General features: G+C 41.1%; 1 protein-coding gene and 1 long non-coding RNA gene across 3 annotated transcripts in view; one reads left to right on the forward strand and one right to left on the reverse strand.

Annotated features, from left to right (window-relative positions):
- PDZRN3 (PDZ domain containing ring finger 3) overlaps positions 1–9,779 on the forward strand; it is a 143,861-nt gene extending 134,082 nt beyond the window's left edge. For both annotated transcript variants that reach the window (XM_063348402.1, XM_063348404.1), the window contains 5 exons: positions 3,192–3,290; positions 4,173–4,235; positions 5,100–5,201; positions 6,273–6,389; positions 7,353–9,779. In XM_063348402.1, coding sequence (XP_063204472.1) covers positions 3,192–3,290; positions 4,173–4,235; positions 5,100–5,201; positions 6,273–6,389; positions 7,353–8,903 — 1,932 coding nt within the window. In that variant the 3' untranslated portion in view covers positions 8,904–9,779. The remainder of the gene's footprint in view (positions 1–3,191; positions 3,291–4,172; positions 4,236–5,099; positions 5,202–6,272; positions 6,390–7,352) is intronic.
- Positions 1–25,029, reverse strand: part of LOC134521686 (uncharacterized) — a 110,060-nt gene that overhangs the window by 31,439 nt on the left and 53,592 nt on the right. The window lies entirely within an intron of this gene.

A 25,029-nucleotide genomic window follows, 5' to 3' on the forward strand; every position in this document is an offset into this window, starting at 1 on the left:
CTGGAACATCTCTCAAAATGTCACTTCTACCTGATCTAAAGAAGCAGATTTTAATTATCTGCACGTGTGTAAAATTTATATCATATAGGAGATTTTTCCATTTATGATCTTAATGCAGCCCCAACATTTACCCCCATTCTCTGCTAACCCATTTCTGCAGATCTAGCCCAGGTGTTGAGTGGCTCCAGTGCCTCCCTTCTGCAGCGGAGGCGGCTGATACGTTTCATATTATTTTACATACAGTTCATGGCGATAGTATCTGAGACCCAGGTGAGCACTGAATATTCTCTCATCTTAAGACACCAGACTACTCAGACAGAGCTGGTGTCTGGCAGGGTCCCTGGACCGGGTCAGGTGGCTGCGGGCTCACAGGATCAGGCCCTTGGACTCTCCAGAGCTGCAACACTGAAGACAGAGGAGTAAGAAACAGCAAGCCCAGTGGCATTGCAAGCACGTGAACTTAGACCTTCCAAGTTCTCTAGGTCCATACTAATTCCTAGAGTTTAATTAATTCCTGGTACAATTACTGAAGGTACTGTGTATCCGTACTTGCCAGTGCCAATTTTCTGTTCTGTTTTTCCCTTTCATGTATCTGGGCATTATACAGACTCTACTCTGAACATGGGAAATAATCTTTGCTTTGAAGATTCTGGAGTTGGTTCTTCAACTCCAACTGGAATTGCACACTTTTATCTCTCAAATATTTCAAACCTTTATGATTATATTAAAACTTTATTGATGCAAAGACCCACAGAAAGCAGCTGTTCCTATCTTTAAGTACACAAAATTATCATACTTGGGTAGCTTCAAACCCACTTACTCTTTTCCTACCAAGGACTAAAGGGATTGTACCCAAGGGTAAAAGTCTGTCAACTAATTACTCATAAAAATTCAGGTTCTAAACACCTGCTCTAAGACTTTTTTGTTTGCTTTAGCTTTTTGCTGCCTGATTTGTGAGCGTGTTTTTAAACAATATATATCCAGTTTCCTTTTAAAATATAAAATGCTGAATTTATCAGATGACTTATTACCTTCTAGTATATCACAGGGGCATTTTAAATGTAAACCCATCCTTAGTTTTTAATTATAATAATACACTTCATAGTTGTATACTGTTGGAAAAGCACCTATTCTTATTTACAACATGCAGCAGGTAAGAATGAAACTAATAGCTTGTTCCCTCCTCTCCTTCCGCTCCAAAGGGTGCTGGCAAATGTTTATGGTTACATAGGATGTATTTAACTAATGGCCAAAGTCACTGCGCTTTTTTTGTTATTTTTGTGAGGTTTTTTTAACATTATATATAAATTTTCACTACCAGTATGACAAACAGCATAATGAGCTACAGCACTAGTTTCTTGCCACTGTTTCATTGCCACATTGTCAAATGAGTAAACTATATAAAATCTTCCCTCAAGACATGAAATCTTTTTGTTAAAGTATGCAGGAAATACGGGAACCATTCGAGGCCTGGATTAGGCCCAATGCACAAATTCCCACCTCATCCCCAGTTTGCACCATGATTAAATGCAGAATAAGCGCATTGAGTGCAGCGGCGTTCCCAAGGATCAAATGAGATCAGAATCGAATCCACTTTGTCTCATCTTTTCTTCTGACGAATTTCCATCTCCTCTCTAGAAAGCCCCAAAAGCTTTAGAAATCTGAAAAAAACCCACTATTAAAGCATTGTGTTCAAACCTTTAAGTAACAAAAGAGGGAGAAAAAGAGCAGCAGTTTACCATGGATACTATTGATTGAAGCCATTTAAATACCATCTGAAATGTCACGGACATTTACAGCTATGCGTCTTTTTAAAAAAAAAAAAAGAAATTACACATGTTGACAAGTAAATAACAGGAGATTGCTGATCTTGGCAGCTGTCATCTAGACATGCCAATAAATTATTCATATCAGCTTGTTTTATTGTCTTGCCCCTTACAAATGGCACAGCACAGGTCAAAACAGAGAGACGGTCAGAAATAACGAGTTGTGTTATCAGGACTTTTCCCCTGGAACGGATGGGCGCAAGCTCTGCCCTTGCGCTGGGACAGCCCTCAGATCCCACACGAGCTGTGCCCTCTTTCCCAGCCTGTGTCCCTTTGTCCCCTCTGCCTGGTCCCACTCTTTCCCTTCACAGCAATGGGGCTCGAGCCCCACAGCCACCACCTCCATTCTGCCTGGCATTAGCTGCAGAGGAGCATGACCTTCCATTGCTATTACACCTCTACCTATGAAGAAGCATCCTTCCTCCCTGCAGCAGCACCCTCAGGACTGACACAGCAGTCGCAATAAGCTGGTTAAGGCATTAGGCACCCCAGGGTTCCTCAGCTCCCGGGATGCCCCTTGGAAGCAAGAAGGCAGAGCTGAGAGATGCTCCCCGGATGGTTACACAGACTGCGCACCAGCCAGGGGCATCCCACAGCTCCTGGGCATCTCCGCGGACTTTACAACCCTTTATATGCCAACCACTGTCACAGAGCAGCAGAACAAATGTAGCAAAAAAAATAACCCACATGAAAACCTTGTGGCAAAAAAGCAGAGAGGTAGAACACAGATTTTTAAGATGGCTTAAAAGTCTCCAAGACTAACAAGACCACCAAAGAGCACTAGAATGATAAACCATAACTTGCGGCAGCCAAGCCCTTGCAAGTTACTGAACTGCTTATTATATTTCTATTACCAATACTGAATGCTTTGCTGACAATATATTGATTTTCAGTCTCACTTTTGAGAAATTTATTACATCATGTCATGAAAATTACACAAGTTAATGTAATAGAGTATTATATTTTTCTCTGAAAAGCCAGAAAATTTCCCTGCTTCTAAGGAAATATATATCAGCTGTGGCAAATATTGAAATCATACTTTATAAGTATTTCAGCATTTGAAGACTTACCACTACATGAAATATAGGTAATTTTTCTTCTTTAAGATCAATAAAAGGTCTGTTTTCAAAATGACTTCATATTGATTGAAGGGTCAAAAATGCCCCAGGTATTGATTGTCTGCATATAATCACGTTTTGCTCAGTAAGTTAACCTCGTCTACAAGTGAAATGAAAAGAGATCCACTATATCACTTAAGCAAAATATTTTCATTGTATTTGAAGAATTGCTTCCATCAGTCACCAGTGTCTCGCCATGTCTGAGAATGCTTTTTTTTTTTCTTTTTCTTTTTTTTTTAAACCTCAGGAAGTAGATTTACATAGAGTGAACAGCCAGGACAAGCTTGGCCTTACTGTATGTTACAGAACGGATGATGAAGATGACATGGGTATTTATGTGAGTGAGGTAAGATTGAGCTGATTTCCATAAGATACAATTTGTCTTTTAAACTGCAGTGTTGGGCATTTAAGACATTTATCTTCTGTTTCTTCTGTTTGTACCACGTTCAAAAAACAGCCACAAAGCAGTAATTGGAAGAAATCTAATTATTTTTCCTTTTCTCCAAACTGAGTGAAATCCTGCATCCATTGAAGTCAAACTTTGTTATATTAACATTTAGTGTTAATTTTTCCCCTAACACAGTCTCAGCATTCAATTTCAGATTATGTTTTCAAAGTATTTCTAGTATACCCTCTCTTTAATTTTTGCTCTCATTTATTCCAGAAAAAAATATAAATAAATAAAAAACCCACACATTTTTATTTGCAAAGATTTGGGGCCTGTTTGTCTCTCTTTTCCCCCTTTCATGAAATAAGTAGCATTTTATACATAATTTTTTCATCACATAGATCCATTTCAAATTAGTAGTAGCAGCAGTTTGGGGAAAGAGACTCATAACTAAATCTAAAATCTTCCATTAAAATGCATCACTTAGGACATAATCCTTCCTGTTCTGTTTGCAGAAAAATGGTTCTAATCAGAGCACTGTGTTGTAAAGCAAAACGTTAAATGATGAGGTAACTCGATATCATGCAAACAAGATAAACCTACATTCTCTGAAGACACATCTCAGGAAGAAATGTTTTGGTTTTGACTTGATCATTTTAATTTGCATTTTACTTTGTCTGACATAAGCAAGGAAAAGTCCTGCAATCACTAAGCGAGATATAACAGCCACAGGTACAGCAGCAACGGTGGACAAACTGGCCTCCAGCATCAGTCATATCACCAAGTCTGGGTTTCTGAGTCTCAAACCTCCAGAGCACTCACAGTTCTCTTATTTTGTAGATTGACCCCAACAGTATTGCTGCAAAAGATGGTCGACTCCGAGAAGGGGATCGCATTATTCAGGTATGTGTGTAAATGGTTTTAAGTCTGCTAACACACTATAATCTACTGCGATGTCTTTATTTCAGTATAATTTTTACAAATCATTCCCTTCAGACTAGTATTCATATGCTTCCTTTTAACTTTCTGAGGCTATTGCCCTTTCCTCTGCCATATCTCAGTCAAGTTTTGACAGTCCTGGCCACGTAAAGCAATAAAGCCCTATGTTGGCCCTACTCTGCAGGCTAAGCGTCTTGTCAGCACATGTCATCTGTTCCCAGCACATATTCTGATACGTTTCCACTTTAAAGTCTTCCTTTTACCACAGAAACCCTCTATTTTGGCCCAAGTAATTATTCCTCTTTGCAGAATCTCCCGGGACAGCCCTATTTCCTCACAGGGATGTCAGTACTCGTTCTGCAGGCTGAGCACCCACTGCCATGTGCCAGAATGAGTTGTCTCCCAAGCACAACAATCCTACACCACAGCGGCTCTCTCAGAAAGGGTCTACCTTCTACAGACACTAACAGAAGTAGAGGTCCACATGCAATTCGGTCTCTGGGACCAGCATCCAGAGCCTCACCTGTCCCACACAGGGGTGTTCCTGATCCTTTCCACCCACCAGACCTGATGTTATGATTCTGCTCCTGCCCAGCTTTCCTCCTCCAGCTCCTGTCCTCATAACAATGCTCTGCACATCATGTGCAGAGGTATGGAATAGCTTCACGTCTCCAAACCAACGCTTGCCCAACACTTATCTGAACAGGGACCGTGCCTGGCCTGTGTTGCGCTGGCATCTATCCAGCCACGCAGTTCCCTAGAGCTCATCTCAGCAGCGTTGAAGTATCCCTACAAAGGGATTTAATTCTGCTGCTCTTTTCTTTAAAGATCAACGGCATAGAGGTGCAGAACCGAGAAGAAGCTGTGGCACTTCTCACCAGTGAAGAGAGCAAGAATATCTCCTTACTTGTTGCAAGACCAGAAATTCAGGTACTGTAGCAAAAACAAAAAAACCCTCTCGAATCTTAATTAAATGAGTTGCTGTTTTGTAGAAAGCAGTTAGATTCTTTTGAAGAATTTTAACATACTTAAATCTACCAGATCTACCTAAAACCATATTATATAGTTTGACTGGACATGTATATACGGTCTAAAATAATGAAATTCCGCAATCACAGTGCTTACATATATATTGTATATTAAAGTTTAATTTATAAGACGTTCAGGGATTTATATATGCTGCAATGCTATTACAAACATCACTGCAAGGTATTATGGATGGTTTCAAGCCATAACTTTGAAGAACATACTGAACTCTCATTCCTATAGCTATTGATTATTCATTCATTAAAACAACTATTATTTAGCCCTTTATACACCATCTCTTAATGTAGTTAAATACTGTCAAGAGGCATCCTCAGCTGTAGGGCAAGGCTGCACCAGATCCCTTTGTAGAGCAGGGATTAGCACAACAAAGATGTTGAACAAACAGCCAAGAGCACTATTATTTGATCTCTCTCTGCTCCCGGTGCTATGAGAGCATCCCATGCCCAGCACCTGCAGACACGGGGTCAGGCTCATGACCAGCCTGTTCGCCTACATGTTTCTGATCTTTCCCTTGGGGACAATAGAGGCTGGGAGTAAAAAAAAAAAAAAAAAAAAAATCTTACAGACCCCTAGCCAGCATTTTTCCCTCTGGCCCTCGACGCCGCCTCGCCAGTGATGTGTTCAAGCTTTGGGCTTTTGGGTGTTTTTATACATCCTAATCAAGTCGCACACAAACCAAAACAGCCCCAACTCTTAGAAGTATTTCCATGGATGAAAAGGCCATGTTTCTTTCACATATAAAGGGCTGTTGAAGATAAAACCATGCTGCTGGATATGGTGGCAGGACAGTCAATACCCACACTTAGCACAAGGAGATGTGTGCTCCTTCCCAGGACATGGGAAAGACTCTCCTAAGATTTCCCAATCACTTTTCACAAAGAACAAACATAATTTATGTCACTCTTCATTTCTTTGACAACATTTGGTTTGGGTTTTCTCTCCCTTTTCACATAGCTGGATGAAGGATGGATGGATGATGACAGAAATGATTTTCTGGATGACTTGCACATGGACATGTTGGAGGAACAGCACCACCAGGCAATGCAATTTACTGCCAGCATGCTTCAGCAGGTACTGCCGTTCTGTTGTGCAATGGTGTCAAAACTTCACATTGCACTCAATATTCCAATACTGAGCTTGACTGAATACACTTAGTGTCTCAAATGATGATCAAGGCAAAAGGACTTTCTGTAAAATCAAGATATTAAAAGACTATCCACAAACTTGATCTCAGGGACCAAATTATTTTTATTAAAATGTTTTGGTTTTTTTTTTTATTTTGCCCCTTACAACATGATCACAGTTCTTATAAATCCACTGTTCTGGCTGTGGTCACTGAGAGAAGTCCAAGGGAGGTGTACGGTAGATATATCAGGCAGAGAGCTAACTTATAAAACTTCCTGTTTGATAGGCATGAACCTACTGAAAACAGGCTGCTTCCTGAAACCTTAAAATCCAAATGGAGAACTCTGGCAAATGGGTGAAATAAGGTCTATATATGGGGAGAAAGGCAATGAAAAAGACTTTTCATAGCAAGGTTTATGCAGGGCCGCAGCTTTGGGCCTGTATTCCCCATCACGCTGCCATGATCAAATGCAATCATAAAAGTCCATGAGTAGTTTTTCAATTTTTGTCTAGAGTATTTTTTCTAGAGTTTTCTAAAACTCTGCATCCTTTGTGGCGTCCACATTTTTTGAAGAGACAGACTGTCACTTTGGCACCACAGTAGAACTGGATACTTTTGTGCCCTTACGTGGGAGAAGAAACATTTTGAAAATGTGACTTCTACTGTTTTTGCTATATAACTGAAAAGCAGACCTCAGGGTTCTTCTGAAAAAGCCATCCACAGCAGGCTGTGCTTTCGGTCACCAATTCTATGAGTTCTTAATAATATTCTTTCCATACAAGTAAAAGACAAAGATGCAGAAAGCGTAACGAGTGACAGATTAAGAAAACTATCAAAAAATAAACACCCTGAAATATTTTATGTCCTTGCACTAATTTCTCTTTCCATCTTTCATTTTTTGCTGTTAGAAGAAGCATGAGGAGGATGGAGGTACCACAGATACAGCCACTATTTTATCTAACCAGCATGAGAAGGACAGTGGCGTGGGGCGCACAGACGACAGCACTCGCAACGATGAGAGCTCCGAGCAGGAGAACAATGCTGATGATCACACCACCTCCTCCAACACTTTGGGGAGCCAGAAGAAGCTGACGTACAGTCACGACACCCTTGGAAGTGGCGATATGCAGTTCAGCAATGAGTCATTTATCTCAGCTGACTGCACAGATGTCGACTTCCTCGGCATCCCCGTAGACGAATGCGAGCGATTCCGGGAACTGCTGGAACTGAAGTGCCAGGTGAAGTCTGCCAACCCTTACAGTCTGTATTATCATAACAGCACGCTGGATATGAGTAAAAGCGACCAAGAAAGTGTTGACAGAGAGCTGGAGATGCTGAACGAGGAGCTGCGCAATATCGAGCTAGAGTGCCTGAATATCGTGAGAGCTCATAAGATGCAGCAGCTGAAAGATCAGTACCGGGAGCCCTGGATGCTACATAATAGTGGGTTCCGCAACTATAACACAAGCATCGATGTTCGCAGGCATGAGCTCTCAGACATTACAGAGCTCCCCGAGAAGTCTGACAAGGATAGCTCGAGCGCGTATAACACAGGCGAAAGCTGCCGAAGCACACCGCTCACGCTGGAGATCTCCCCTGACAATTCGCTACGCAGAACTGCAGAAGGCATTAACTGTCAAGGTAATGAGGGGGCAGTGGCATATAATGTCTCCCAAAAGAATTTATTTGCTGGCTCAGAAAGTCATGAATCCAGCACTGGTAAATGCCATGCCTCTGCTAAAGATCCCGACCTTGGCAAGCAGCTGGAAAGCAAGGAGAGAAAAGCCAGTGATGGAAGCAAAAGCCCTACTCATGGTCAAAAGCCTTCTGGTTCCTACGTCTCCCCGTACCATCACTCTCCATACAAGCATGCTCATATTCCTGCCCACGCACAGCACTATCAGAGCTACATGCAGCTGATCCAACAGAAATCAGCAGTGGAGTACGCACAGAGCCAAATGAGCCTGGTGAGTATGTGCAAGGACTTTAACTCAAGCCAGAGCGAACCAAGGATGGAGTGGAAAGTCAAGGTCAGAAGCGATGGGACGCGCTACATTACGAAGAGGCCGGTCAGGGACAGGCTGCTGAGGGAACGTGCCATAAAGATTAAGGAGGAGCGCAGTGGTATGACGACAGATGATGACGCCATAAGTGAAATGAAGATGGGCCGTTACTGGAGCAAGGAAGAGCGGAAGCAGCATTTGGTGAAAGCGAAGGAGCAGAGGAGGCGGCGCGAGTTCATGATGCAGAGCAGGTTAGATTGCTTAAAGGAACAGCAAGGTGCAGAAGAAAAGAAAGAGATGAACATCATTGAACTGAGCCACAAAAAAATGATGAAGAAGAGAAATAAAAAAATATTTGACAATTGGATGACAATCCAAGAACTGCTAACCCATGGAACGAAGTCACCAGACGGCACACGGGTGTACAATTCCTTCCTGTCAGTGACTACTGTATAATCGCCATTGCTAGATTATGTACATAAAACACTACCATTGGGGTAGAAATCAATGCCTCGTTCAATGTGGCAAGATTTTTGTATATAAGATACAGTCATCAAGTTTATGGTTCAAATACTGAACTCTACAACTGTGGGTGCCAGGCTCTCCGTTATGAAGTGGAGAGGAAGCTTGCCCATCTCCTTCAAAGGCAATATTAGCAGTGCTTTTTGGAACACCGATTGTACTTTTTTACTTGTTACCTTTTACATGAAGTGTTTAAATATCAGAAATGTATTAACCATACTTACACAGGTAATTTGCTTAAACTATATTCATATTAAAAGGTACCCATGCTTTTCTTTATCTAAAAAAAAAAATGCAAGAGACCCACAAGAGCAACTGCACATAGGTATTTTTTGTGAAACTGTATTTTGTGATATTATTTTGCTGTTGTTCATTTCTACACAGTGTTGTTTATCAATATTTAGCTCAAGGTTTAAACTCCGAATTAGAGTCATTCTCGTGTAATATTTAACATTTATCAAACAGCAGTTTTTAGAATTATGCTCAACATTTAAACATTTTTCTTTTTAAGGTTTCTGAAGAAAGCATATAGGTTTCATCTGAAAAGCCTGAAGCAAAGTACACTATACTGAAGCTTTAAAGGATTTTAAAGCATGTTTGCAAATGTTGCAACCTATTGAAAAAATGTGCATGTACAGCTAATTTGTTTATATAAGACAGTTTGTGGAATTTGAAAGGCCCATGGTAGTAACTGTTTGCTTTATAGATTTGAATGTACTGAATTATAAAAGCAGTTTCATGAAATCATCATTAGCTACAAACGTTAACAAGTAAAATGAAGTAAAATAAATTATTGTTTTATATTTCAAACTATTTTAAATTCTTTTGACTGCCTTCTGGTTTCACCACGTAGAGTATTCTTCCCTGGAGCGTAACTCATGTGCTGCAGGAATGCCAGGACCGCCTACGGGAGTCAAACCTAACAGAATAATCTGCATCCTGACTTTGGGGGGAATTTGGATTGAGGTTTTCTTGAGGGAAGGAAAGATGGAGGGAAGACAGAAGTACAAGGAATATCAAGGGTAGAATCGAGCAATGTGTATCTTCAACTCACATGGCATTTAAGATGACCTGTAAGTGAGAAAGAAATAGGACTTCCACTCTCCTGTTCTGCTTTGTTTCGTGGTTTCTTAGTGGTATATAAAACCCCCCTGCAACCTTCAGTGTGGGTTTGCATTAAAAACGGATAATATGTAAATAAAAGCATATATAAATTAAAAGAGATTGTAAAAAAGACAAAAACTAAATGTCAAAGAGGTATTACACTCCTTTTCTTGTTTTCTATTTCTAATTAAGATGTCAGATATAACTTGGAATGTTCTGCTGCATTAAGTAACATAGACACATTATGAATAGCTCCCAGATTCTCCATCCCTTTTCCTTTGCCCCCACAGAAAACTTGCTCCCAAACCCTTCTAAGTTTTTGTTCTGGACTCATCCATCTTAACTGTACAGAGCAAAAATTACAATCTTAATGACAGAAGTGTAAATTTGGAAGGGGAGAGATTAACAGTTTATCAGTGCCTATTTTGTCTATTATCAAGAAGTAAACAACAGATTTGTTCAAAGTTTTTTCCACTCCTTTTATGGACTAGCACTGAATTAGCATTGAACGTATGTCCACCATATTGCACAGTAAACTCTTTTACAGGCCTGAAAATGCATCTTCAGCCCATGTAAATTGTCACTGCCCCTTGAAATCTGGCACTCATGTCAATAAGCCTCTGTAAATTTATCTTCAAACGCTATTTTCCTTTGGGATAAAGTACTAGTCCTACTCTAGTCTATGAAAGATTTTCTGTTGACTTTGTTAGAGCTAGGATTTCACCTGACATGCTACCAGCCATTATCATCACAAGTCGTACAGTAGGAAAAATACACGATTTTCACAACGCACTGCCTTCAACAAAACACGCCTGCTATCTCTGTCCCAAATCTGCTTTACTCTGAGTTTGTGTTCTGTTCATCCCAGTTGCAGGTGTGAGAGCCGTAGCAAAATACTGCCTCTCCTAAAGTTCAGAAATTCAGATGCACAGGCAAGAGCTATGATTAGTGTGGAATCACAGTCCTTAAACCAGGCATGAAAAGACATTTAACCCATCTTTAATCTACCTGGAAATACTAGAGTAAGATTTGAAATGCTCTAATGAGGAAGAGTTATCATCACGGTGTTCCTCAAAAATAGGCTCCTTTGGAACGTCGCAGGTAACGGTTCCTTTAGGCATCAGTATAGAAATGCTGAGCATTGTATGTGTGCGTGTGTAACAGCAGAAGCGTTTTTGGGAATTCAAGTGTGATGTGTAGAAATTACACCAAAGCATCAACAGTATAAAATTTACATTCTTTAACATGCTGAAATAAAATTATTGGCCAAGAATTATTCTCACATCTTTGAGTTTTTCCTCAGTAAGCATTTGTTATTTTGGTCAGCTAAAAATCACCTCTCTCCTTTTGTATGATGATTTATTAACTAGCATCAGTTCACAGAATCCATCGGTTACCCTGGAAATCCAGGCAAGAGCTTTGCAAACTGCAGATTTTCCTTTTCCCTTCTCAGTTATCTTATCACACATCCTTTTTTATTGCCTTATCGAAGTACTTAATGCGGTGTTGAAAAGGGAGATTTTGGGTCTTTTTAATGCTTTCAAGGAAACATTGGAAATTACCACAATGTTAGTCCAAACCTGACCTCATTACAGTAAAATGAATCAGACTAAAAAGCAGCCTTTCATGCCTAAGAGGAGGGAAATATTGCATCCAACAACTTTTCTGAAAATTGCATTATAGTACATACCCCAGTGCTTAAAAGAAAACAACAGAAGTTGTTGTTCTAGTTGCCTAAAGGACACCTCGTGCAAGAATTCTCCATGCAACAGTGGAGACTGTGTCTCCTGTCTTACTACCGGCTTTACCCAAAACCCAGCGCTCTCCACCGACTCCTGCACAGCCCTGCAGAGCAACAGAGCCATCCTCAGCCTGGGCACAGGGGCCAGTCCCACAGCAAGAGGCTGACTCAATGTGGTGTGTTCACCTTGGCTGGACACTCAAAACTTCAACCCCTTTGCTCAGGGATCATCAGCACTAGGAGGTGTGCTCCTTCCATTGGGGAGGCTCATTCCAAGGGTTTGGGTTTTTTAAGTTCATTTAACCTGGAAGGAGCTAAAAGGAGTGTTGCTCAACTGAAAGTATAAATCTTTATTTCCATCCTCCTCCTTTTCACTTCCTCCTCAGACACTTCACTGAGGGTAATAATCTCAAGCTTGGGTGATAACTGAGCCCATAGCAATGTGTACCCAAGGAGAGATCCTAAACACCCAAGGGGGGAACAAGCAATTGCCAGGCAGCCTGAGAGGTTTTGCCAGAGCCTCTTAGAGAGCCAGTGAGTGCAGCTCCCCGGAGGCTCTCACACAGCCGTTATTCATTCCGGCTGTCCCACACCCCATCTCTGTTTTTGCTGTGGCACCAGTACAAGATGTTACAGACCAACACCTCTGTCCCCATCCTCTGCCTTTTTCCTCTGCCACAAACCAGAGATGTAAACAGGAGATCCTGAATACAGGTTGGTGCAGAATTTGACCTGATTCTTTGCAATAAAAATAGGCTCTATGTCAAACTGGGGTCAGTCTCCCTAAATTGCAGAACATCTCCCAGACATAAAATCTATAAAAATGTAAAATACTTATTTGCAAATAGGGTTTAAATCAGCGTGGAATCACCCAGTTTAGATGTGCACTGAAATGGGAAAGCCCTGAACCAAACCTAACAGCATTTTTTTGTAAATTAAAAGAAGAGAACTTGCACATTAGGGATGGCAAATAAAATGAGGTAAGACTACATATTGCCTAGGGACTACTGGTTGGAGAACTAATTAGGATTATAAACCGAAAGTATGTAAATTAACCAAATATAATTATCTGCTAGTGGCCTTTGGAAATAGGTTACAGGATACTTGTTAGCAAAATTGCTCAAATGCCTGGAAGCCATACAAAACGAGCCATAAGCAATTTAAACTCTTTTTGTTTCATTTTCAATTGTTTTTAAAGCAGTTGTTGTATTAAGGATTTATTGGAACATAAACTAATTAGAGACAAAACTCAAAAAACAAAAGTAAGATGGAAACTGTCACAGCAGATGCTGTACCTCCATCCTGAGGTCCCTGGTTTTATTGAATGTAAATTCTCTAATGTGACAAAGTAGCAAAGATTCTGCTTGGGGTTTCATTTCTCCAACAGAACAGCTTCCGTGAGCTTCCGGACAGAGTTGATCTGGAAGGGTGGTGGCTTTCTTCAACAAGTACAGCTTGTCAGCTATACAGGGTTTATGAAGAATTGTTCACTGTTCAAATGCAAACATGCAGAATTAATGCCCCTTTTCTCTAAGTGTCTGTCATGACACAAAGTAGTACTAGATTCAGTGGCTTCTGTGGGGAAAGCTGCTCACTCCCAGTTCATGTCATTGGAAACGCAAGTATGGCCACTGGAGAGACTGATGGTAGTTGAGACAGTTGTATATATTACACATCAAAAAAAATAAAGGGGGGGGTCACATACGAAGGTTGGCTGGGCTGATTTCACACTCAAGCATGACGGCTTTAGTACTCAGACTTGACACAAAGACCACTTACGTGATCTGAAAGACTCCAAGCAATCTTAAATGATTAGAAAATGGACTATTAACTTAAATAGTTAATTACCCTAAACTGTACTAGTGAAGGATATGACAAGAAGGGCCATCACAGCTTTGCGTATTGGAGCAGGACTTGATTTTCTGCTGCTAACCACTATCTCCCACATGACTTCTAATGGTCACTGCTTAAAAAAATATTAATCCTCCTGCAGCCCTGAGAACACACTGCCACCCCAAGCTGTATCCTACCTGAAGCTCCAGGAGATCTGAGTCAGAGCTCATATTGCAAAATTAATTATGCAACTATTTCTGTTGCAGGACTGACCATAAACCCTCTAATGGCCAGGTTCACAATTTGGCATGCACTGCTCAGGAGGCTTCTTGTGTCAACGTCTCTTCTCAGTTGGGTCCTAAACTGTCTTGCTGGAATCCTAAAATGCCCAAAACACTGGAAACATCCACATTTCCGTAGCACAAAAGATGCACTTGCATACTCTGAAACTTGGTAAAAAACGCAAAACCAAAATGAATTAAAAGCTACTGGATTCAATCTGCTAGTTTTGAATATTGGGAAGTAAAGCTTCATCCACGTTCTGTTACCTAAATTAGACATCAACATCATGGAACTAAGAGCATCATTGCAAAGCTCTTTACTGATCAAGTCCAAAATAGAAACAAGATTCTACCAGTTTCCTATGAAAAACTGTGTCATCTTCTGAGACACAGAATGTTTCGTAGAGGAGATTTAACCAAAGCAATTATTAATGAAAATAATGACCTGCTAACAATGCTCCAATTAGTGTTTTGATTTACAAAAATATAATGCAAATATTATAAAAATCAGTATAGCTCTACTGGAGTCAAAGCCCAAATAAAAATCTGGGCTGATATTCTTACTTTTCCCTTCTATGCAAAAAAAGAGTTAATTTTTAAACGATAACAAAATTTCTCCAGCACCTTCTTCAAGCACCTCTATGCATACATGAAAATCAAGTTAAAGCAAGCCCAAACAGCCTATTACCTATTTCTCCCAGCAGATGATGTTGGCCTTAGGTCATGCATTCTCCCACCCTGCTCCCATCTCTCCCCTTTCTGGGAAAAATGAGTCAGCTAAGTCAGAAAGGGACCAGAAAGAATAATCCCCACAGTCTGTCAGTTGGGTCCAGGCCCAGCTATCACAGGGATCGATTACATATGCTGTAAATTACATACGTAACGCACACAAAGAAAAAGCCAAGTCTGGCCCTGCCTCTGTGTTTTGATTTTGTGTTTAATTATTAAGGACCAAAAAAAGCACCTAGTCCATCTCACATATGATATAAGCACATATTATTTCATGTTAGATTATAAATCTGCTGTGTTGGGACTAGAAAAATCCCCTAAGGACTGGAAACGTCTGCATTTCCATGGCACAAAAAGATTAAATGGCTTGCTCTGAAACCCAGGTAGGAGATTCCATTATAAAATAACAACCCTAAAGAACGGCACTTGCCCAGAAACAAGGGGTCGAAATCAAAATGCTGACAAATCCTAAACTGCAGAATTGCAAAAGGGCACCCAGCTTGGGTGGCTGGGTCACGGACCGCTCAAAATGGCTAGGAGAGAACACTTGGTCTGTCCTTTCATATAAGTTTGCCAGGGAGGAACTTTAAAGGTAATTTCTTTGACAATCCATCCTTTTTATGTTAAGCAACTGCAGGACCATGCAACAGGGAGCCCCATTAACTGAGAATAAGAACTTCTCTGTAAAAGTGAACTTTTGTTGACCTTCTCTTAAAGAAAATACTTTATCATATTGGAGTGCAGGCCTCCCAGGTGTCACGGCAAGGCTCAGACCAGGCAGGATTCCATTGTCCCTATTAGCAGAGCTAGCTTTGATTTTCGATAATCCATCCTTCAGCTTAGCCAGGCTTTGTTAGCTTAGAATGCCACAAACAAAGACTCCCCAAAAGGCAAATCCAGCTATAACAGCTTAATAAAAGTAAATCAAAAGGCTGCAAATTGAAGGCACCTAAGGTTTGTCCAATTTCTGCTTAGCTCCAGTTAAATGTAAGCATCCAACATTTAGTGGTCCTTAGGGCTCGCGGTAGCAGCCAAAATAAAAGCAGTAAGGTCACATTCAAATAATTTCCACGAGAAACACAACTCAGTTATGCCATAAGGTCCAGAAAGCGCAGATGCCAAACGTAACAAAGAACAAAGCGAATTTTACAAAGCTATTCCAGAAAACGCTTCTCTGCTCTACCGCATTTGAACTCCCATTCAAAGAATGTCCACAGGCTTCTCTCCACAAACTGAACTCAAGGCAGAGGCAAGCACTCACTGCATGATTGGTAATGAACTGATGAGCCTTCTTCAGTATTTCCATTCCAAAGTCACCAAAAACTATCTCCACTAAGGAAATACTGACCCCTGCTAGATATACGGCCACACAGCTTTCTCCTGTGTCAGTGTTTTTCAATGAGGCTAGAAGTTTTCGCTTCATTTATTCTTTCCAGAAGTCTTTGAAGGCATCTCTCTGTGCAGCTGTATTACAGAATAATTGAGGCTGGAAGGGACCACCACTCAAACACGATATTACCAAGGATTGCTAAACATAATATAACCAAAGAAGGTGCCACAAAATGCTGATTTAAGGCAAAGCCCAAGGTTAATAGTTTCAAGACAAGCTCTACCTTTCTTCTCCACAAGCATTTTCTGACAGACACTACAGCGTGCCTTTCGTGTCCTAGTCCTGCAAGGCTTTTCATTAAGTACCAGCTTTCCTAATGGAAATAATGGCAGGGTCTTAGGTTTTAGAAAGGTGACATGAGCGGCCCTTGGGGTGTGCAACAAGGGGTGTGCAACCCTGTATTAACAGGGTCCTTTGGGTCCCAGGGCCCTGGTAAGCAGCACAGTCCCTGTCCCCATCGGTGACCCCAAGCACAGCTGGTTCATGAGGTCAAGGAGTGGGAACAAGGCTCAAGCATCATGCTGCTAAACAGTGTACCACAGCCCTAAACGTGGGCAAGCATGAGAAGAGAAGCCGCTGTGCAAAGCTTGCATTTGACACACAAGACTTGGCAGATGTTTCTGTATTTCTCCCCTTAAAATATCTGCTCTGGAAGCAGCACACACACCGCACGTCCAGAGGACAAAGAAGGTTACACGCCTTCAGGCGTGTGAACAAGTGTATTGTTCCTTTGAATTATTCAGGCTGGGGAAAAAGTCACATTATTAAGAAAAAGTAATAACCACCACATAACACATCTGCTTGTATTTGTGAGTTCACATGTGCCAGCTCTTCTCCTTCCTGAGTCCCAGTACAGTTTCTACATCCTTTGTCTGAGCATAAATGGCACCAGTTCCCCCAGTGGAAGCTTCACTAAACTTTACGGGAGAAGGAGCAGACCTTGCTGAAGAAAAGTAGCTTCACTCATCAGCATTAATAGGTTATATATCAAACACTCACATACAGACGAGAAACAAAACCAAAGCTAGAAAACCCTTTCACCATGTTTTACAGTAATGTAGCATCTGTCGTTTTCAAAACGAAGTCAGAATAAATGTGGCAATTTCAGTTGCCTGCATGTGGCTGTTGATGAGTACAGAGAAATATTTCCAAATTAAATGGATGAACATCCATGTGGCTAAAGTAGTACAAATAGGACCAGGCACAGCTGGTATTTTGTTTCCTAACATGGAGATTAGTGCCATCAGCAGGGGCACACGAGCCCAAAATGCAGTAATTCTGCTAAATAACAAGTGCCTGCCAAAGGGCTTGTATATTCCCAGCACAGCTTTAAACCTCGAGTCATCACCAACATCTGAGGCAACGAGGTTGCCTTGAACACGTAGTTCAAATTTTTGTCCTCTCCACTCTAGGAGGAGGAGACCTGCTTCCGACTCAGGTTACCCATGTGCCAAACAAGAAACAGCAGCAATGGACCCCAGCAAAATACCTCACAATAGTCTACTTTAACTATTCCACCAAGCCCTCAAACATTTTTCACTTTCCAGGTTGATCAGCTCAGGTAACAACAATCTTTTGTTAAAAACAAACAGGAACACAAGTCACATTTACACAGTCAGCAACTAAGCACATCACTCACTCGAAAAAGTACTAAAACCCAATTTTAAATACATTTGGACCAAATTAAGAATCTTCAACTATGTTCAGAAATACAGCCAGCACTTTCACGTGTAAGTTAAGTCTTTGAAAGACTGATACATCAGGTAGACCTCATATGCTTGTGGTTCCTCTGATACATAAATGTTGTGGCAAGCCAAAGGGAATGACCTGTTCCCAGGCAGAGGTAACCCTGTTCTTCCCTGCTTCTCTGCTCCAAAGCAATTTATGCCCAATGAAGCTACACCATGTGGTAGGGATTAGAAATGAGCACCCACAGCAAAAAGGAAACATTACAAAAGGCAGCAAATGCAAGCCTTTCACAGGTTCTGTATTTTAGCTTGTGATTCTTCCTCATCATGGGCCAAACTGAAGTTTGTCCTCTCTCAGGACTGGTAATCTTGTGGGAGGTCACACTGCAGAAAGGCTAATTTTCATGACTGTCAACTAGTGGTCAGATGTCAAGAGGAATTCAGCCAGGACAGGAGGTGACCAGCTAAAAAAACACTGGGATTAAATAAAGCATCTGTAGTCTTCTCGTTCAGCTAACGAGCACAGTGCTCTGGTCGCTGACTGCTCCTCCCTGCACAACCAAACTTCTTCACAAACACAGCCACAAAAGTACGCTTGTTTAAACATTGACACAAAGGCCCTTACTCATACAGACCACCAGGCATATGGAAACACTACAACGGGCTATTCACAAGGCCACAACAGGTTCCACCATTTCACTGACTTCTTAGGAATTAAGGAGCAAGGAGAAGGAACTGCTGACACACAAGACCCCCACGCACATCACCACACGTGCCAGGGCACACAGTGAGGATGTTTCATCTCTCCTCTGAGACGTTTCTAGTCTCTTTCAAAGCAAACGTTGTCCTCTGTGTGGTACCGAAATGCAAATTCTGCAGTAACACCATGGGTGAGAACAGGAAAAGAAGAACTGATGGCAAAGTGCAGCAGCAGGAAGAGCCTCTCTCCAGCAGCTGTGTCTCTCACCACCATCCTGAGGAGTTTCAAATCTCAGCCTTCCCTGGCTATTCACAAGTCCCACCATCTCCCTTCCGTTAGGAAGTTCTTCCTGAGTCTTAAACCATTCAGAGTGAAAGATGAAGACAGCCATACCTCCTGCCCCTCACCTAAAGTTTCGGTTTTGAAGAACAAGCATTTTACAACAGAAAAATATTTTGCTGAAAAGATGCTGTTCGCTTCAGTACACCTGATACAGATCCACGTAAATACACTTCCACAGATTTGAACTAAGGGTGTCCATTCTCACCCACCACTGGCACTGGAACCTAACGAGTTTCAGAGGGCAGTTATTAGAAAAAAAGGTGAAGCATTCAGCCTCTACTCACTTCTTCCTAAGGTCACAGCCATTATTTACTGCATCACAACAATTTTTGTTTGCTTGCAGTACACATTTGACAAAGTCCAGGGAAAGGCAGTAGCAGAAGAGCTCAGTAACGAAATGATAAAGAACAGCATGAGGGTTGTTGAGCTACCAAGACAGTGAGACTAAAATCGCCATTTAAAAAAAAAAAAAAAAAAGAAAAAGAAAAAGAAAAAAGAGAAAGGTTTTGACAAAGAAAAAACTGAATCTTGAGGAACAGCTGATGCACCCAGAGGATAACCATTACTTTGGAATTACAACACAAGTCTGAATGAACAGAAGACTGTGAGGAGGAGACAGCTCTGCCAGCTCCAGAACTATTAATTGCCAGAACTTGTGAGGGCACCCAAGAGACAGCACAGGTTTGTATACACTTTTCGGAAGCATCTGCTAAACAGCATGGTTACAGAGAAAAGACTGGGTTATATGGACTTTGGGTTTGACCCAGGATGGAGTCATCGCACCATGATGACATATGCAAATAAGACAAATACAAAAAGGACCCCATAGTCAATGACAGTCTTAAGGTACCAGTCCAGATGAGCAAGCAGCAAGTGCACTACTAGAAAGGGAAATACATTTCTGGTTCCATTTTGGGAAGTGGAGTTACTACAAGCATTTAGCAGCTTACAAAGAATAAAACCTTTCTTGAAATACAAATCAACTTGTTCTGAAGCTGCTAAACATGCTGCAACTTTGGAGAGCAATAAAATTAGATTTAGATACAGACTATTTTTAAGGATGTTTTATTTTGTTTGATAGTCACATGACATTTTAGAGACTAAAATAAATCCTAAAATGCTCCAACATAGAATTAGGCTATTTAAGGATAAGCCTGGATTATTTGCAGAAAGCTGGGAAAACACAGTAAAAGTCTCTGCCAACAGCTGACTGACTAGTTCTGAAGGGGGACAGATGAAAGAGCATTGGTACTCTTTCTAAAATTATATTCTGAAATACAGTGGGTAAACAGAAATTTAAATTGATTCAGAGTATGAAATGGCTAGTAGTCCTTAGAAGCTAGTTCAAAAGTCACTGAAGGTAGTGGATTTTTGACCAGGCCCATATGAATAAGAATTCTTCCTACCTCTCTGGTAGAAAGATTAGGACATATCCTATCAGACCCTAGCAAAACCACAAGAATCGACATATTTAAAATCAGATCAGAACTTGATATATAATTTCTTGCTAGTATTTTCAAGCCACAGCTGAAGGAAGCCAGATATCTTCTGCCAGAAGATGAATGATTTATACCCATGAAGTCACCATCACAGATCGTTCCTACCCTGACAAGTCTCAACTGAAGCTTTATTTTCTCATTGGCCATCTTTAATTGGTAAACTAGTTCTATTAGTTCATTGTCTTTCTACCCACTCACTTGTAAACAGGCCAAAGTATTGACAGCAAGGAGTCCTCCTAATGGAGACAAAAAGCTCCAGGCCCTACTGGAGAAGTTTCCCAGGCAGAGCTGAATATAGAGATGGAAAGCTTCTCTGGGAAGATTTTCCATTGGAAAATGTCCTCCTAAGTGGCCCAGGGGAGTTTTACTATCCCAGCCCAGAACTGGGATGGGCACCACAATGGCCGATTGCAAGAACAGCTTCAAGTCACCTCTTCTTTAAGCCCTAATCAAGTTTCTTCTTTTGTTCAATAGATCAGCAGGCTTTCTTTGCTTTGTAGTGTTTGTCCATAACAAGCCAAACACCATCCTGCACTTGCAATGGCAAACATGACTTTAGCTTAAGAGGAGAAATTTTACTGGGGCAGTGAAGGGGGAATAAGGAAGGACAGTTAAAAATACTATCTACCAAGATTAGAGCTGCTGTTATGTGAATAGCGAGAAAATGACCAATACTGCCTAATAGTTGAATCTCAATCTATGAGGCTTTTTTACTTTTATGGCGCTCTGTCTGCTTCATGCCAGTATGAGCTACAAACCATAACTTTAATAGCTTCAACCAAAGAGTTATGATAATATCAGATGCTGTGGATGATGAGCAAATAACAGCAAAAATGTAATGAAAAGTATATATTTATGTCCTTGCTATTAAACCCAAAGCTATAAACATTGACAGCTCTAGGAGTAGCAGTTTCTATTGTCATTGATTAATGCCTTGTTTTGAAGAACATGGAGAAGGTTAAAACAAGAAAGAAACAAAGAGATTTTTTTACTTCTCTCAGTCCAAAAAAACTACATCGGCTATTTTAGGTGGAACCTGCATTTCTGAAACATTTTGCTATAAAGCAAAATGCCTAGCAGTGGAAATGCAGTCAGAGAGATCTTTTAGGGTCTTTGAATCATACCACAATGCACATGTTAGAACACTAATTAACCAATGACCATGCTCAATAATGTGTACACTTCAAATTTGATTTTTAATGTCCTTTCCATTAGCATAATTCTCAGCCGACACTGCAGCCATATCCACCACGTAGTCACTGCAAAACAGGATTTCTTTTAATTCTTAGGCAACTATTGCCTCAAAGACCTTGAGGAGAGAAAGTCAACCCAGACAAATCAATGCAAAAATTTTGCAATTAATGCAATTCATCATGATAACTAGTGATGCAAAAAAGTATCTTCTGCCTACGATGGCATCAGGGATGCAGATGATGGCTTAAAAGTTAGTCAGAAGAATCTTCCATGTCTTCCACAACCTAGAAGATAATGGTTCTGCATCTGGCTCCATCCACTGTAATACCATCTTTCCCCTCCCTTCCTACTTAGCCACACACTCAGAGGATTATGTTTTTCCAGTACAAGCCTTATCCCCATATCTTGCTCTGAATGGAAAAACTAAGGTCACATACTCTAAACGTTTCTGTAATGCTACCACCTTCCTCCAATCTGATAAGAGAAAAGTTTCATTTCTGCTGATCTTGCTCGATGAAATGTTCATACAAACCTGTGCTGAGAGCACACAAAAGGTTTGCACAATTCTTCCCTCCAGCACTGCTCCCCCTCTGCTGAACTCCTCTATTAACCTCCTGTCTTTTGCACCATACGAACACAACACCTGGTAACCACCCAGAAAATCCAAAACTGTGTCCTCTTGAGATTTCCATCACAAAAAAGCCTAGAGGTTCTCTTTTTAATCATTTTAAATTAAAAAACCCAGGAAGGAAAGAAAAGATCTAACTAAAGCTATATAAGATGGCAAGTCCAAGACTCCCTCAGCAAAAAAGTATGTCTGTGCCATTTCCTGGGGACAGACACTGTGCTCTTAAAACACAGTACATGGCATTGCCTCGGTGTTAGACGCAGCATACTATACTGGCAGTTCATCAGTTCTCCTGCCAGGCCACTGACCCTTCTCCCATTAAAAAGGCATCAGCTGTTCCTCTTTCTCAAGCCTCCAAGCCCATCGCTTCGGGTTAGACTAAGCCCCCATGGCATAACTCACTGCTTTTCTCCAGGTAGCCACCCTGGGCATTAGCCTGACTCACTGCAATTCCACAAGTTCTCTCAACGCTTGTTCTAACAAGTTCAGGTAAAAATTAGTTTTCCTACATAGACAAGGGTTGAGAAGATCACCTTTTTGGTCAAAGGCCTAATATTTTTCCTGAACTGAAAGAAAAGCTATTTCTCTTGAACATTATAAATGCTCTTTGTGCAACACTGTTGTATATTGTTATTTACGTGCACTATTCTTACACCGGGAGCAAAGATGCCCAGTCCTCTGAACCTTTGCCATGGCTTTGTGCTACTCCTTAAGGGAACTGGTGTGATATTTTCTTCTTTCTTTTCTTTTTTTAATAACCTGGATTGTTATTATTATTGCTGCTGTTGTTGCTAAAGAGCTCTAGGGGGAGATGTGGAAATAGTCTGTTCCCTTGTGTAATGCCTGAAATCAAACCAGAATACATCAGGCTGACACTGCCTGCCTGTTATTGCCTTAAAGCTTGTTATTAAAAACAAACAAAAACAATTGCTGCACCAACACCATATTCCACCTCCCCCAGAATGGCAGGGCAATTTAATTGAGTGGTGAAAGACACACAGGATTCAGGACTCCTTTGCAGCAACTCAGGCCAGCCAAGATCACCATCTGCATTTATATCCCAACTTCTTTGAGATATAAGAAGTGTGGAGAGTCCCCCGCTGAAGAAACTCCCACTTCTTATGCAGTTCTGGAGCTATACTGTTTGCACTGGAGAATGGATTATCACTGAATTTTGTCTTTGCAAAGGTTAAGCGATTCCAGAATTCCTGCAGTGAAAGCTTTCCATGAACACTGCTGCTTTATTCCAATATCAGCACTGAGCAGCAGCGCACGTCCAAAGTCTTGCAAATTGCTTTTCTGGTGTAAAAAATGACCAACAGACAGTGGGATTTCTCTGGGGCTTTAGGGTAACAAACCTGAGTGTTACACTCAAATCTGTGAAATACATTTTCGTCCAATGCTTGATAGTTTTGCAGACAGTAGGGACACTAGCAGAGACATATCTCTGGGCCCTTACAATCACAGTTAATTCCATTCAAAATTCCTTTATTTTGATTCAACACTGTGTACGTAGCAACTGTGCTTCTGTATCATCTACGAGTCATGGGCTAAAACATCTGTTCCCTGTGAGTAAAATATGCCAGAGCACAAAGACATCAGGGATGCACACAGGCAGCCCCTCAGAGAGGCACGTGACTCAGTGACATACAGTAACTGTTTGACACATTTTTCCCCAATTTGGTGCTATGTTCCTTTCAGCAGAGCTGAGAAGGTCCAATGGATACTTCTGGAAGGAGGGGAAGGTTTTTTTTTTTTTTCTTCTTCTGTAAGCAACTGAGGGTGCTCACCAGACAACAGATGGACAGACTGCAGAGTTCCCTCCCAAGAGAAAGCATCTTGGGTCATAGTCCCATAGGTACCTGACTTCAAGTGCCAAAGCCCCTCAGTCTTCTCTGGAGAGCTCACTATAACAGGTCTACAGAGGCCTACCTCCAAAACTGGCCATCTCTGCATCTCTAGGACTTCATTGATCATTTTAGAGGAACTACATGGATAAACACAACCCCCTCACTGGCCACTGGCACACCATGCTCCATCTCCTGTCTGAGAGGGAGGAAATAACAGGGGAGAGGAAATTAAGCAGTTTCCTTTCTTATACAAAGAAATCAAGCATGCGGTAATTTTTAAATACTTTGAACAGTCTAGCAAATCCCTGAGCATGTGATATGGTTAGCCTGGCAATAAATGAAGTGAACAAGAAAAAGGGTATATAAAAACAATCAAGTGAAGTACGAAGGATAATAGCAGGCAAACACAAATCTCTACAAACTTTAAACGAGATTGCTACTCTTGAAGCACATATAAAGGATACAAAGCTAATCAGCCATTTAATAGACAAACCTATAAATTAAGGGACTATAGAAAGCTGGTGTCTGGAGATAAATGGATTTTCTTTTCTTTAAGTGCTTGCAAATTTAGGAAAGATGGAGCTAGCCTTTGTTTTCTTGAAAATAAAACATTTGGAGAGATATTACTCTGCTACCAGCAATGAAATTTAGAGGAAAACCACAAGCAAATAAAGCCTGACATATACAAGATACATTAGCTGCAGTGTAGAGGGCTGGTCTCACTGACCCAGGAGGCTCCATCTAGTCCTTTGTTCCTACAGCAGTTAAAATCAAAACAAGAAATCAACACCTACACATATGAATGTTGACACGCTGGAGGGAAGGGATGCCATCCAGAGGGACCTTGACAGGCTTGAGAGGTGGGCCCACGCAAACCTCATGAAGTCCAACAAGGCCAAGTGCAAGGTTCTGCACATGGGCCTGGGCAATCCCAAGCCACAAGGATGACCAGAGGGCTGGAGCCTGGAGAAGAGAAGGCTCCAGGGACACCCAGGGGACTCTTTATCAGGGAGTGTAGTGACATGACAAGGGGTAACAGTTTTAAACTGAAAGAGGGGAGATTTAGATTAGATGTTAGGAA

This window comes from Chroicocephalus ridibundus, chromosome 10 (genome assembly GCF_963924245.1).
Source record: "Chroicocephalus ridibundus chromosome 10, bChrRid1.1, whole genome shotgun sequence".
NCBI classification, from domain to species: Eukaryota; Metazoa; Chordata; class Aves; order Charadriiformes; family Laridae; genus Chroicocephalus; species Chroicocephalus ridibundus.